At 47.2% G+C, this 15,552-nt stretch overlaps 1 protein-coding gene across 3 annotated transcripts; it reads right to left on the bottom strand.

Annotated features, from left to right (window-relative positions):
* Positions 1-4,998: 4,998 nt before the first annotated feature.
* Positions 4,999-13,047, bottom strand: KLK13 (kallikrein related peptidase 13). 3 transcript variants are annotated; one of them, XM_019719674.2, is made up of 5 exons: positions 12,996-13,047; positions 9,420-9,603; positions 8,851-9,119; positions 7,532-7,668; positions 4,999-6,078 (listed from the first exon to the last, which is right to left on the bottom strand). In XM_019719674.2, the coding sequence occupies exons 1-5, from the start codon at positions 13,045-13,047 to the stop codon at positions 5,890-5,892; spliced, it is 831 nt and encodes a 276-aa protein (XP_019575233.1). In that variant the 3' UTR covers positions 4,999-5,889. The 3 variants fall into 3 exon arrangements, with proteins under 3 accessions (XP_019575233.1, XP_074171686.1, XP_074171687.1); XM_074315585.1 differs by having other exon boundaries at positions 9,070-9,119; XM_074315586.1 differs by lacking the exons at positions 8,851-9,119; positions 9,420-9,603.
* Positions 13,048-15,552: the final 2,505 nt, after the last annotated feature.

The raw sequence follows: 15,552 nt of genomic DNA, 5'->3' as shown, positions 1-15,552 counted from the left end.
TGAACCATTTTAAAATCCGCATTCATTCAGTGTCGTGCGACTATTACCACAATCTAATTCCAGAGCGTTTTCCTCACCCCCAAGAGATCCCATACCCGTTAAGCTGATGTCCATCGACCAGTGAACGGATAAAAGAATGAAGCACTGACCCACACTGCAAAGCGGGTGAACCTCAAAAACAGGATGCTGAGTGAAAGAAGCCAGACACAAACACATGTATTGTAGGATTGCATTTGTATGAAATGTCCAGAACAGGCAAATGCAGAGACAGGATGCAGATTAGTGGTTGCTGGAGCTGGGGGGCATGGGTAATGGGGACTGACTACTTAGTGGTTCTCTTTGATGCACAGATTTGTGCCTTGTGGCTTCCGGCTAAAACCAATCCCTTCTTTTTGTAGCTGGAGGCTCAGAAGGCAGGGACTGGCTCACAGTCACACACCTTCTGTTTTCAGAGAAAGCTCTGAAGTCACTTTTCCCAGAGAACCCCCAGAGCTCTCAAGTTCCCGTGCCCCGGCTCACTCTTGGGCATCAGCAGCCCAATACGAAGGCCCATTGCCTCGAGAGAACTCAGTCACCCCAACACTGGGGCATAGATGTGGAAACTGAGGCACCACTAAATAAAGTCACTTGCCCAGAGTTACACACGTAGCTGGTAAGTGGCAGAACCAGAGTTTGAACCCAGGCAAGCTGTCTCCAGAGCCTGTATTATTTGTTAATCATCATCTAAATATTGAAGGAACAAACGAATGACAAACTGAAATAGATGAACGTAGGAATGCTACGGATTTCAAAGAAGGAGGATATCTTTTGAAATCATCCAGACTGGGTTGAACCCACAGTTCCTTCCATGACTCACTGGGGGCCATTGAGCCACTCTCTTGTCCTAACCTCAGTTTGTCTGTCTGAAAAGTGGGGTGGGAGTGAGCTAAATATCACTGGGGAGATCAGGTAGGTAAAGTGTAGACATGATCAAAATCACCCTGATCAATTTATTTTCTTAGAAAGGAATTTTCAAATCTGACTTAGATAACAGAATCTTCTTTTTTTCCTCAGATGTGAAGAAATAGCAGCTACAACTTGGTGCTGCAACTTCTTTCTCTTCCGGCTATCTTTACACCTCTCCCTCATTCTATTCTTCTGCTCATTCATTCATTCATTCATTCACTCACTCACTCACTCAATCACTCAACAAACATTTTGAGATGCCTTGTGTGCCTGACACTGCTGGGTGATGCTAAGACCACAGAGTTAATCAGAACCAGCCCCACAGCCCCGTTATTCTTTCTTTTTTCCTTCCCCCCTCCCTTTTTTCCACCTCCCCCCCACTCTGGTTCAAGCCGTTGTTTCTCAGTCTAGTTGTGTAGGACACAGCTCCCTGGCCCGTGCTGGTGGTATGAGCCCTGCGCTCCCCCCACCCCCCACTGAGGCAGTTGGTCACTGGTGGTCGGTCAGCCAATCACAGCAGCTCTCTCTGGCTGCCGGCCACTCACGATGGCTGCTGGCCACTCACACTGGCCACCAGCCGCTCAGGGCACACGGTAGCCCACGGCAGCTCCCGCCAACCTCTGGCTGCTCACCACAGCCCAGCTCCAGCGAGAGCTGTTGTTCACAATCTTAGCTGTAGAGGGCACAGCTCACTGACCCATGTGGGAATCGAACCGGCGACCTCAGCCTTAGGAGCACGGTGCTCCAACCACCTACACTACTGGGCCAGCCCAGCCCCTTTCTTCTATCATCCTTCCCAGCAAAACTTGTCCATGGAGATCTCCTCACTGCTTGCACCCTGCAGACATGCTCTTTTGGGGGTTCCAGAGACTTCCATGTTGAGCAACCCAGTGGTCACCCATCTGTCCCTTTCTTATGCAACCTTTCCGCAGCATTCCGCGTGCCAGCCACTCCTCTCCCAGCTTCCGGACGCCATGCATTTCTGGTTTTCCTCCTACTTTGTTGGCTCTTCTTCCTGGTCTCCTTCATGAATAGGCCTTTTTTTCTTCCACAGGTATCTGTACAAACAAGGGTGTTCCCAGGGCCCAGTACTAAACCATGTCTTGTGCACTATGTACACCTCAGATTTATCTGTCACATGTCATCTGGGGCAGGTTGGTTCTCAGGCCTCTCCCCAGCTTCAGACCTATGCCTCCAACAGCCTCCTGAAGGACCCAAACTGAGCTTACCATCTGTCCCCATTGACCTATTCTCAGACCCCACTCTCTGTCCGTGTGGTGGCACCACCATCCACCCAGTCCCCTTGTCCAGACACTTGGGAGACCAACACATTTTCCTTTCTTTCTTCTGAGATGTCCCATCCGCTCCCAAGACGTCCTTAACCACTACCTACCTGCTCCCTAACTCTGAAATCTGTCTCCTGAGCTCTGGGAGTCTGTCTTCCTTCTGGGGAATGGTTATAGCATTGTTCTCCATCATCCCTTCCTCCAAAAAACCTAACTGGGTCTCCTGCCTTCTCAACCCTCCCACAACTTGTCTGCTCTCCTCATCTTGTCATTGAACCTGTTACAATGGAAGCTTGGGCTTAAAAGTCCTTTGACCCCTGTGATATTGTGATTTATAATAAGAAAGATATATTTGGTCTTCATCCCAATTTGGGCACAGAGCTCCTAAAACACTTAGTATTTCCTAAATGAAGGTGACGATAAAGGTGTCTTGTTATGTTATTGAGGTGACTTTTGAAAAGCACCTAAGGAAGGGGATTGGTCACCAAAGGAACCAACCACGTGATTAGAGGGTTAGACCTTTCAGTCCTACCCTGGACCTCTGGGGAGGGGATAGGAGCTGGAAGTTAAATCAATCGTCAGTGCCCAATGATTTAATCAACCATGCCTATGCAATAAAACCTGCATTAAAAACTCAAAAAGATGGGATTTGGAGAGTGTTGGAGTTGGTGAACACTTGGCGATCTGGGGAGACTGGCACCTGGAGAGGCATGGAAGCCCCAAGTCCCCTTCCCCATGCCTTGACGCCTTCTCCCGGGCATCTCTTCCATCTGGCTGTTCCTGAGTTATATCCTTTTATAATAAACTGGCGATCTATTAAGCGAAATGTTTCTCTGAGTTCTGTGAGTTGCTCCAGCAAATTAATCAAACTCAAGGAGAGGGTTACGGGAACCTCCGATCTATAGCTGGTGGTTAGAAGCATCTGAAGTGGAGTGGAGCTGGGGAGGCGGTCTTGTGGGACTGAGCTCGTAACCTGTAGGATCTGACTATCTCCAGGTAAATAGTTGCAGAATTTTGTTTCAATTGTAGGACACCCACTGGTGTCCGAGACTTGCTTTGTCTGGGGGAACATCCACCCACACCACATACTTTGGAATTGGGTGCAGAACCCAATTATCCACATCAGCCTGGAAAGTCTGGCCTAGTCCCTTATCCAAAGTCCACAGCTGGGTGGTGGTGGTGGCTTAGCTTGGCCTGGATCCTCCAGACTAGAAGGGAAAAGTCCCTGGGAATGGTCATGGGGGAGAAGTAGAGGAATGCGTCTCCAGTGGATGGGTTCAACTCACTGTTTGAGTTTTCCTTAGTCTAGGTTGATACTTCTGTGAAATGGGGAGCTGACCTTGGGAGAATAAAAAGGGCTTTATCTGCTGGAACAGTGTCACGAAGCATTGTCATCCCTTTGACACCCCTCCCTCTTTACTTTTCAGTCTCTTTCCCATGTTCTCCATCCCCTCCCTCCACCAGCTTCCAAATTCCTCCCTGCCCAGGTCCCCATTTTATTAACATTCCCCTGCCCAAAAATAGGAAGAGATCACTTTGAAACCCTGGGAGAGGAGGACGGCTGAGAAGCCTCAGAACCTGGCCACCTGGCTCGCCTTCCCGCTTTAAGGCGTGGGCAGTCAGAATCTCCAGCTCAGGTATGCCATTATTTTTTGTTCCACAGGAAGGATTTGGGCGTTCACTTCTCACTCTCCCAAATCCGCAGCTGTCACCCAAGGCAGCTTGATCTGGCACTGGGGCCTTAGAGACATGGCATCATAATAATTATATCAATAAAAGCAACAATACTAATGACAGCTACCACTTAGTAAGCACTCAGTACCAGGTGTTCTTTCCAGGGCTTTTTACATATTAACATTACTAATCCGCCCAAGAGTCCTCTGAAGCAGGTGCTGTTTTTTTTTCTTTTTCTTTTTTTAAGTTCATTAATACGTTTAGCTAGTTCTCAATGCTCAGATGGAGGGTTGTTGAATCAGTGATCAGTATGAGGCGCCTATTGTTTTCCTTATTTTATGTCCCTTCATCCCCATTCCCTTCAGCTATCGTCTTTGTCATTGTGTATCTTTTGCCATTCTTTTTGTTATCACATATCCTTTGCTCTTGTTTTTACTATTGCATATATTTGCTACTGTTTTTATTATGTATCCTTTGCTATTATCTTTGTTATTGTTTGTCTTTTGCTATTCATGTATTATCACATAGCTTTTAAAAAAAATTAAGGTGAAATTCCCATATCATAAAAGTAACCATTTAAGGTGAACAGTTCCGTGGCATTTAGTATGTTTACAATGTTGTATATCTTTTTATTAGGATATAACAAATTGTGTACTGTTTTGTGTGCCAATGTGTCTTCTTTCCGCACCATCCTACTTAAAACAGCAACTCCCCCGACACCAACATTCCCTGTCCTTCCACCCTGCTGTTTTTTCTGCCACCTGACAGTCTATTTCTTTATTCATCTTTTTTATTGTGTCTCCCTGCAAAATAAAGTAAGCTCGACAAAGGCACAAGTTTTTGTCTGTTTAATTTGCTGTTTATCATCCGTATCTACAGCAGTGCCTGGCTCATGATTGATACCAATATTTGTTGAATAAACAAAATTGTATTAACCAACACCCAGGAGAGTGCCTGCACATTTCAGCACTGAATAAATGTTTGCCAAGAAAAATAAATGAAGGCAACACCTTTTGGAAACAGCAAAAAAGGTTGTTATTGACATCCGAAGGTAGTATTTTACAGGGAACCGTGCAAATAATAGTGGCAAGCACTTGACATTTATCCTGACAATGCTGAGGGAAAAATATGAACCCTGTTTTACAGATGAGAAAAGAGGTGGTGACTTATGACTTGTTTAAATCAGGGCTTGAGTGTTTGACCACTGCATTCTGGGGTGGTGGGCAAAAATGTAACAACAGCAAACAGCAAGGGGCACTGAACATGGGTGTTCATGGAGGAGATAGGACAGGATATTGGTGGACAGTAGGGTCCAGGCATGGAGACCCCCTTTGGGATACTGAACCCCATCACTCTAGACTCTGGAGTGCTGTTGATCTTCAGTGGGCTGGGGATTCAAAGCCTGGGAGTATTGGCAGAGGCTGGCTATTGACAGAATGCAGAATGTGGGCTGTAGGTAAGGATAGGACATTGGGGAGCCTCGCAGCTGCGTGAGCATGATCCAGTATGAGCTGTGATGAGTCAGTCATTCAGAGGGGCACAGAATGTTGTCATGGCAGAAGATTGTGGGCACAAGAGAATATTTTCAGAATGAAATGTCATGGAAGTCTAGAATCTTGAGTACAAAACATAGAAGGATCAAGAAAGTTGGCAATGAATAAATATCTGAAGCGGAACAGGATGTCGTCAGGGAGGGTCCATTCACAGGACCAGGCTAGAGGTGCTGGCGTGTCCCACGGATGAAACATTCACATGGTGATTTGGGTTTATGTTCAGAGTCGGGACGTTCGTGGGACGGGGATGTTTCAGGGATGCTGGCAGGGACTGAGTGCTTTTGAAACATGGAATGTCAGCTGGGATGACACATTTTGAGGACATGGACCACTGGTTCCAGTGGAACCTCTGCGAGCGGCAGAGAAGGGCTGGGCAAACTGAGTAAGGCGGGCACATTGGAAGGAAGAAGGTGGGAAAGTCAATCCAACTTTTATTGTGAGCGCTTCGTCCATTTCTGCTCCTGGGTTTTCTGTTTTTGGATTGTTTCTTGAATCCATGAAATATATTGAGAAACTCGGGTGTAGACACCAGGCCGGTTGGGCTGCCCGCATGGGAAGTCTCCCCAGGATACGATGCCATAGAGCATTCCTTTGCAGATCAGGGGGCCCCCGGAGTCACCCTGAGTGGGGGAGAGAGAGAGGTGGGGTCTTTGCTGGGACTAAACAAAGGCAGAGATGGGGACTTGTGGGGAGAGAGTGGAGTCTAGAGTTGAGTGGAGTTCTAGACTCCCATGACATTTCATTCTGAAAATATTCTCTTGTGCTCACAATCTTCTGCCATGACAACATTCTATGACCCATGTGGAGGCAGAGATAAAGAGAGACAGAAGACATGGTGAGACAGCAACACAGTGAGAAACAGATAAGACAAACACAGAGGGATAGAGAGTGAGAGACAGAGAAAAGGAGGACATAGACACGGACACAGACGAGAGAGAGAGAGAGAGAGAGAGAGACTTTTGTGTCTCCCTCCACTTTTCTGTTCCTCAGTCTTATTCAAGTGGTGACAGCTTACCTCACACACCCATTCTTAGTTCCCTACACCAAATCCCATCTTGTTCCCTGTCCTCCAAACCTACTACCGCTTCATGGTTCCTTCATGCCACCTTAACCCATCCACATGTGGGTAGAGTATGTACACATATGTATTTCACTTCACCTCCTGGGCCCAGGGCAAGCATTACTAATTGATAAGGCACACATCATTAATCCATTATCATACACTTTCCCACTGAACCAAAACTCAGTCTAAGAGGTTTTCTCTATTAGACACAGGTTGTTTTTTTGCCCACGTACTATCCATTATCCCTTATTTTGGTAATAGCCTCCTGATTTTTTCATTTGGGGAATGACCCCTCCCCCACTCTCAATTCGTGCAGTTTGTCCCTGCCCTTTTCAACCCCCACAGTTAGTCACGTGACTCAGACTTGGTCCATCAGAGAATGCCACAGCTCTGGCCAGAGTAATGGTTCCAAGACACATGACTTAAGTCAGCCTAGTAAAAATCATGCTCAAGATGATTACGTAAACTATTGGAAAAGAGATGTGCTCTCTTTGCAATAGGGATGCTTAGAGGGTGGGATGCAAGCCCAAAGCTGCTGGGGCCATCCTGTTATTGCACGGGAGAAGCTTCATTGAAAACAAAGTCAAAACAGAGAAGAGCTGAGAGTGAAAGGGAGACAGAGTCCGAAACATATTCTCTGTGCAGCTGGATCCACCCATGCCTAAAGCAGGCCCCTGGACTTTTCAGTTACAAAAGTCAGTGTTTTGCTTGAGGCAGTTTGAGCTGGGTTTTTTGTCACTTGTAACCAAAAGGATCCTCTCCTTTACGCACGTCAGCACAAGGCTCTGAGCAACCACTGTCACGCAAAGCTGGATCAAATTAAGATGACTTACATTTGCCATCCATGGGTACTCCCTTTTTTCTTGACCCTCTATGCCACGGGATAGCTCACCTTACAAAGACTGATTCCCCCAAGGCAAGAAGCAAATCCTTTCCTTCCAGCATCTGTCTGTACCTCCACTCTGGCTTCCCATCCTGGCCCATGGCAGCCTCCAACCCCAAGCCCTCACCTCACAGGAGTCCTTGCCTCCCTCTTTTGTGCCGGCACACAGCATGTTGGGTGTGATTTTCCCTGGGTAGTCTTGACGACACTCCTCATCTGAGCGTAGCTGGATGTTGGCACACTGTAAGGTTTGTGGATAACTCACTGGGGAGGAGAGAGAGGAAGGTCTAAGGATATCTGTCTTAGACCTCAGGCTATGGGGTGGCAGTTAAGTAGGAGAGTTGGTAGAAAATAGCAATGGGAAGAAGAAGATGCAGGGATATTGGCTATGGATCTGGGGAAAGCGATGGAAAAGACAGAAATGTGGAGAGATAGGGAATGAGAGGTGGAAGTGAAGATAAGAGTGGAGAGAAAAATGGAGAGGGATGGGGCAGGGAACGGGCAAGGAAGGGATACAGATGGGGAGGTAGATGAGGGAGAAGAGTGATGGGAAAAGAAAGGGAGTTTCGAGAAATAGGAAGACAGAGATGGTGAGAGAGAATTGGAGATGGGGAAAACACAAGGAGAGATGCAAAGAGATGCAGGAGAGTAGGAAAGTGGTGGAAAGAGAGATGGGGCATGTTGGGCAGAAAGATATGGAAATGAGATTGTGGGAGCTAGGGACTGCAAAGTTGATGCAAAGGGCTCTTGCTAGAGGTCAAGTTTATATTCACATATATATAATTTATACACAAAGGATATATTTTATTATATTTACTAAATATATCAATATACCTAATATTGCTAAACCTATCAATATATCATTTATTTTCCAAATTATATATTTATGCGATTATTTAAATATAGCATACACTATATTTAAATAATTGCATAAATATTATATTATAAAAATATTATGTCATGTAATATAATTACATAAATATATTATAAAATTAGATTTATTTTCTAAATTATATATTTATGTAATTATTTAAATATACACTATAAATATATAATTTAGAAAATAAATCTAATTTTTATAATTTGCATATTTACATACAGAAGTATAGAAATGTATATTTTCATAAATTTGCACATACATAGTATATACTATTTTCTATATATTTATAAATATATATAAATATATAAAGGATATATATAATCTAGAACATATATATAATACATAACTATAAATTTATATAAAGAACACATATAACATCTATATATTTATAAATTTATATTTATATAAAGGATACACGTAACTTTATATATGATATGCAAAATATCATATAATGTATAACTATGTATATTTATTTTTACATATAAAGGAGTCCTCCAACCTACTGTCCCATCTCTGCCCAGTTTCCCCAGACACTGAGACCTCAGGTCACCTGTGTGGGTGCATACCCTGGGGGCTGGTGGTGGTGCCCCAGCCAGACACCCGACAGCAGGTACCAGCGGGGAGGCAGTCATCATGGGAGAGGGGCAGGGCACGGATACGTCTCGTGAACTGGACTGGGGACTGCAGCTCCAGAAGCATGATGTCGTGGTCATGATTCAGGTGAGTGGGGCTGCTCTGGTACAGAGGGTGGGGGATAGAGCGGAGTACATCCCTCACCTGCTCGCCAGCCTCCACATTCCCCAGGGAGTGCTTGCCCAGGTAAACTCTGTATCCACTGTGGGTGCAGGAAGGGAGCGGTTAGAGGAGAGGATGAGCCCATTTCCACCCCAGCCTCTTCTCCATCCCACCTTCCTCATCTCCAAACACATCTCCTGCCACATCCTTAACTCCAGTCCCCTCCAGACCCTCTCCTTTAACCCAGTCTCATCCCCAGTCTCCTGTGTCCACCCCAAACCTCATTCTCACCCGTTTCCATCCCAACCCTAACTCCAACCTCATCTTTAAATCCAACTCCACACCTACCACCCAAATCCCATTCTTGTCCCTACCCCGTGATCCCCTGGCCCCTACATACTCCTTCCGACAGTGTGCTGCAGTGAGGACCCATCTGGGGTCCACCAGGACTCCCCCACAGAGCAGCCGTCCCTGCACTAGCAGGGCTACCTGCCAGGGCTGAGAGTGGGGGAGGCAGGTGTAGCCTCCTGGGAGAAACCCATTGGTCCCATTGTTGACGAGAATCTTGGGATACTGAGAGATGCCTGGCGAAGGAGAAACAATGTTAGAGAAGTGCGGTCCAGGGAGAGCAGGAGGCTTTGAGGTGTGCTTCCTGGGCTCGGGGAGAGGGTCAGCATTTGCTCTAGGTGGCCAGGAACTGATGATTCATGTCTTGGCCCCTGGGAATTGCCATTTTCTATGTAGTGGAGATGACAACATCCTTTTCCTTAGACGTGTCATACTGGGGATTGAAAAAGGAGTTCACAGAATGAGGATGCTTCTGATAAGCAGAGATCTGACTTTCTCCCCAGCTGCATTTTCTCTCTCATTCCACCATGGGGACTGATTTCAGGAAGTAGAAGTGAGAAGGACCTGCACACCTACTTAGGCAGCAGCCATCCATTCATCCTTTCAGCACATTTCCTGGGTGCCTCCGTGGCTTTTAATACCATCCATAGGCTAACCACTCCCAAATTCAGCTCACAGGATCGCTAGCACCTGACCTTCGCCAACCTCGTCACCCTCATCTCCCACCTCTCTCCTCTTCACTCATTCTGTCCCAGCCTCATGAACTTGTTCTTCAAAAAACCAGACCCTTTGCACTTGCTGCTTCCTCTTCCTCGAGACCTGCAGTGTTTTATATGGCAGCCAGTAGCCACAGGTGGCTATTTAAACTCAATTAAAATGAAATTAAAAATTCAGTTCTTCAGTCACACCAGTCACATTTGAAATGCTCAATAGTCTAAATGGCCAGTGGCCACCATATTGGACAGTGCAGACATGGGATGGAGCTAGAGATATTATAGCTAGACAGACAGACAGACAGACAGACAGACAGACAGACAGATATTAGATAGATAGATAGATAGATAGCTAGCTAGCTAGCTAGATAGATAGATAGAAAAAATATTCCACTGACTGGCACTCAGAATCTAAAGGTTACATGTCTGGGTCCCTCTTGACTCTGAGAGTTCCGCTCAGATGTCACTTCCTCAGAGAGGCCACCCTTGATCCCTAGTCTAATATTGCCCTCGCCGCCCCTCAGTCATTCCCTATTACACCCCGCTAATTGGTTCTCAGAGCTACCATCACTATTCATTTCTCTTTATATTTATTTACGTCTATGTGTTAAAATCTCCTCATCTGGACTGTGAGCTCCATTGACAACAGGTAGCTTAACTGCTTTATTCAGTCCTGCATCCCATCCCCAGGACCAACCAGTGTCTGGCACACAGTAGGTGCTCAATCAATGAATGTTGTGTGTGCTAGGCTCTGTGCCTGGCATTGGAGGCACAGCAGTTGGCAATGGGACAGAGAAAGTTGAATCCTGAATGTGCCACTTTCCGGCTGGGTGATCCCACCAAAAATGGCCAGCCTCAGTTTTCTCAGCTATAAAGTAAAGAAAGCAACAGTTTCATCTCTCATGGGGCAGTTGTAAGATTCAGGCAAGTCCTACATCTAAGACACTAAGAGCGCTCAGTAAGTGGGGACTGTCATTATTAATTATTAACTGCAATAGGAGGTCCCCAGCTCTGTGGCCAGCAGATCATTTTCCCACCTACATAAACAGTGGGATTAACCCAGTGGTTCTCAAAGTTGGGGGCAGGAGTCATTGTGGGCACAAGGTCATTTCAGGTGGTACAGGGATGAGACGTAAGTGACACTGAATCGCACCCTCAGAAACTCAGTCACCGTCCCGTTCTCTTCCAATCCTGACTTTATCAAGGAGAAAGTCTCATGATGGTGCAGATATGGTTTTAACGCTTCTCTAATCCTCTCTGAGCTCACTTTTTAAAACCTAAAAGGGAGCAGGACCCCCCGGCCTGCAACCTGAAATTTATTAAGTTGAACCATCTGTAATCGCTATTTTGGAGGAGGTCAAAAAAGAGTCTTAACTATTGGCAATTTCAGAGAGTCCAACCCAATAAACATATTGTCTTTGTTTCACTGTGCAGGATTTACTTATTTTTCTCTTTTATTTATTGCAAAGAATGCAGTTTTCCACTCAGGACAGTGATATAAACTTTACTTTTAATACTATTCAATTAAAGAAAAATGGGCTCTAAGCAGACCATTAGGTCTAAAATAATGAAGACGGTTTGCCAAGCTGTGAAGTCCTCAGTGTCGGGACAGGGCGGGCAGCATGGATTAGAATCCTGACTCAGAAATCACCACTGTCTTTGGGGCAGGACTCTCCTGTCTCAGTCTTGGGTTTTTCACCTGCGAAACTAGAGTAATTATAGTGCATGTACCTCTTCAGGCTGTGGAGGATTCCACAAGCCAATGCCTGTGGAGCTCCTAGCAGGGCGTGGCACACAGGAGAGGCTGGAGACACTGGCAGGAGTCCTGGGAATGTTGCCAAAGGAGAGAAGCCACCCTACCTCCAGGCCAAGCGTGGTGCTGGGTGCCAGGTGCCTGCGGACCCCTCCCTCCTTCAGATCTCTCAGCTCAAGGGTCTGCTCTTTTGGAGGGGACTTCCAGCCAGGGAGCCGCTATTACATCTCTCGGCTCCTGGCTTGGCCCCTTGAAGCTGTCACCTCTTATCACAGTTGTAACTAATTATTAACTAATTATTTGGTAGTTGTTTGAATGTCTGCAGCCGTCGCCGCTAAGCTGTGGGTGCTGACAACAGAAATGTGTCTCTGCTTGCACAGCACCCAGTATACTGCCTGGCATGCAAAGCTGTTGTTGAGTGAGTGATGCATGAATAGGGTTTCCAGAGAACTTGCCTGCAAAGGCAGGGAACGGGCCTTAAATGTGAGGAGAGGACCAACTCTGGGTGGAATCGGATAGGTTTAGGGTCACGCCAAGGATTACATGAAGAACTAGAAGGTTCTGGAAGGGGCTGAGAAAGGATACAGAATACTACTAATAAAGTAAATAGTAGGGAATAACTTCCCATCCCTTTTAACTGCCTCGCACTCAGCACATGAGAGGCGTTACCTCATTTTAATAAAGGTTCCACAACAACCTTTTGTGGAAATGACTTATAGGTTCCCATTTTACAGATGGAACAACCTAGATGCAAAGAAGCTGATTTACTTGCTCATAGTGGCGCTGTCAGGATTTGATCTCTTGTCTGCCTGACTCCTGTAATTCTCAGGAAGGCCAGGAGGCCTCGAATGTGGGAGGGGCTGCTGTGGGGATATTTGAAGGGCTGGGGGCGGGCTTTCCAGGGCTGAGTAGGACAATCAGAGAAGGGGCCTGTGGGGAAGTCCATCAGAGCTGAGATGGGGTCGGTGGGGACAGTGGGCTGAACCCAGCCAAGAAACCAGGTCACTCAGGGATAAGCCGGAAGTTCTCCGGCTTGTCTCTGTGGGACCCAGCACCTCCCAATGGGCAGGGGCAGAGCTCACGGGTTCCACGCCCCCTCCCCGTGGCCTAACCCCTCCTACCATTGTCTGGCCACCCCACTTCCACCCCCTCGCATTCTTACCTCCTGACAAGGCCATAGTCTGGAAAGCGATCACTGCGGCCAGGGGCCACATGGCAGCTCCGGGTGGGGGGCAGGGCGGGAGGGGCCTGAGAAGTTGAGGGGGGTGTTAAGAGCTGGACAGAACCCCCCATCTCTGACCATACCCCACCTTTGTTCCTGAACGTCCCAGTCATGAATCTCCTCTCCTTTGGAGAACCCTGACCCAGGAATCTACACCTCTCCACAAATTCATCCTTGAAGGACAGTTAAGGGGTGGGGTGGGGGAGGGGGGTGACAGGCATTCCCCTACGGCACTGGCTCTTGCCCTTCAACCCAGGTGGCCAGCCCCTCCACCCCTGCCCTCCAGCAAGCTGGGTACTTGGTGCACTCTCCAGCCCCTCTCCCCCCACCCTCCCCTTTCACCTCTCCCAGGGTTGGTTCAGACACCTGGTCTCAAGCTGAGCTTCTGATTTTCCTTGCTGCTCACAGGCCTCAGTCCATCTCTGCAGATTTCTACCTATAACTGAGCCTCTGGTTTCCTTCCCAAGTCCCTGACTCAGCTATGCTCCCTCTTTACCCTTCTCTCCTCTCCTTCCTCTCCCCCCTCCTCCCGTCCACTGCTCCAGCCCCTGCCCCAGCCCCAGGCAGACCCTACCTGGGCAAGGGGACTGGCTGAAGAGCTTCTGTAGCCTGCTGCCTCCAACTTCAGCCCAGATCCATGGCTTTTAACCCCTGAACTCCCTCCCCCAGAGCTCTCAGCATTTCCCGGTTGCTGGCCTACCCCTCTCCACCCCCAGTGGCTCAGCTGGCTGTGTCAGGCACCCCCCAGCCAGGGCTTGGCCCTCCGCTTGGGGGCGGAGCTTTCTGGACCAGCTGGGACCCAGATCTGGCCCCACCCAAGCCCCAGTTGAACCCACTGTGAACTTTCAGGCAGCAGGACCCACCTAGAGGGTAGGGGAAAGCCTATCATTTCCTTCCTCCAACCTACCCTAAATCCCCATGACCCTCCCTCGTAACATAAACCTATTTTCCACCCCACTTTCCAATCTCCATTCCAACCCTGTGCATAGTGCTTATTCTTAACATACATCAGCCCAGAAGGCCATTTTCCATCCTATTCCCATCTCCTTGCCTAATTTCAACCATACCCCTTACCCTCAGCCTACCCCTCAAAACCAATGCCATCAACAGCTTTATCTCACACTTATCTCTCAACATCAAATGTAACACATCTAAATTCCAGTTCTCAGGTTCACCTCTAACCCCTTTCTTTCTGAAAAGCACAGGGATACCCAAATTTATTCTACCATTTCCCCTCCACCACCCTACCCCCACCCCAACCATCAAGCACAAAAAGAAAAACTTCAAATTGGTGGATTGAAAGTCAACTCTTGGGAGCAGGGATGGGCCTGGGAAGCAATATTTTGGATAAGTGGCCTTTTAGGAGCAGGGCCAGATGGGGTGAGGGAGTCCATGGGCACCTAGGTGGAGAAGGAAAAGTTCAGGGGATTGGGATGAGGGGAAAGAGGAAGGAGGAAGAGGTGTTTTGGGAATGAGTAGGTGTCTCCTGGAACTGTGACTGGGTCGGGCTGTGACTTAATCCTAGGGGGTGGAGAGGGCAGGATTAGGGGTTAGGGAGGACAGAGGTGGGGTCAGAATTTGGAAGAAGCCACGGATGGGGACCAGATGATGTTTGGAAAGAGAGAGCAGTGGTGTCATACTAAGGATAAGAGGTTACGATGGATGGAGTGAGGGTTCACATCACAACTGGTGTGGTCCATACTGGGGCGAGTGAAAGTTTGGATATAGGGATCAGATCTAGTGTTAAAAGATAATTTTTTAAAAAGGATCTAACTGTGAGTCTCTTACATATATAAAATGGACATACGTCTAAGATTTGATTTTGATTCATTAATAAATGATGGAACTAGCAAGATGTTACAAAGAACCACACAGCTATAGGCGATAAGGAACGCAGAAAAGAATTCATAAACGGATGCAAAGCTGCCGTATTCTACATGGGAGGTAAGAGGGAAATTAATTGTACTTCCACCTGCCTGAACTCATTTGCACAGTGATGGACAAGAATTATTTGCATTGCAATCAGCGATCTATAATTTACAGAGCTGTAAAGCAGCTCAAAGACAGCAAAAGAAGAGAGCCCCCTAAAATCAGATAGCCCATCTAGTTTTCCACCAAAGATATCTGTTGGGTCCATCTCAACGTCTTTCACGATTTTTCCCTACACTAAAAAGAAAAGTCTGTGGTCAGGTTTAGGATGGGTCTGATACCAGCATTAAGAAGGAAAGTGATTTTGGGGAGGAGAACGGACATGGAGTGTGTTTGGGGGATAGAATTGGGTTGTAGGTGGGAGGGATCGGGGGATAAGGTTGCTGATAGAGTCCTGTTGGGTTGGGGCTGGAAACGGGGCCAAGACTGAGGTTTTGGATTGGGGAGGTGTTGAAATACAGATGGGTTAGTGTTGTGGGTTGATGTTGATAATGAGGACAGATGTGAGCTTGAACGTCTGTGTTGGTGTAGGGTTTTGGTGGGAGTGGGCTGGGTCATAGCCATGAGC

This window comes from Rhinolophus sinicus, linkage group LG11 (assembly GCF_036562045.2).
Source record: "Rhinolophus sinicus isolate RSC01 linkage group LG11, ASM3656204v1, whole genome shotgun sequence".
Classification (NCBI taxonomy): domain Eukaryota; kingdom Metazoa; phylum Chordata; class Mammalia; order Chiroptera; family Rhinolophidae; genus Rhinolophus; species Rhinolophus sinicus.
This window is presented reverse-complemented; position numbering and strand designations above follow the sequence as displayed.

What these genes read in the sequence shown, in the direction of transcription:
- KLK13 (XM_019719674.2), bottom strand. Translation starts at nt 13,047, where the DNA reads ATGTGGCCCCTGGCCGCAGTGATCGCTTTCCAGACTATGGCCTTGTCA. An exon ending in CACCACCACCAGCCCCCAGG is followed by an intron (nt 7,669 to 8,850) that starts GTATGCACCCAC and finishes TCTCCTCCCCAG; the next exon opens with TGAGTTATCCACAAACCTTA. An exon ending in GAGGCAAGGACTCCTGTGAG is followed by an intron (nt 6,079 to 7,531) that starts GTGAGGGCTTGG and finishes TCCCCCACTCAG; the next exon opens with GGTGACTCCGGGGGCCCCCT.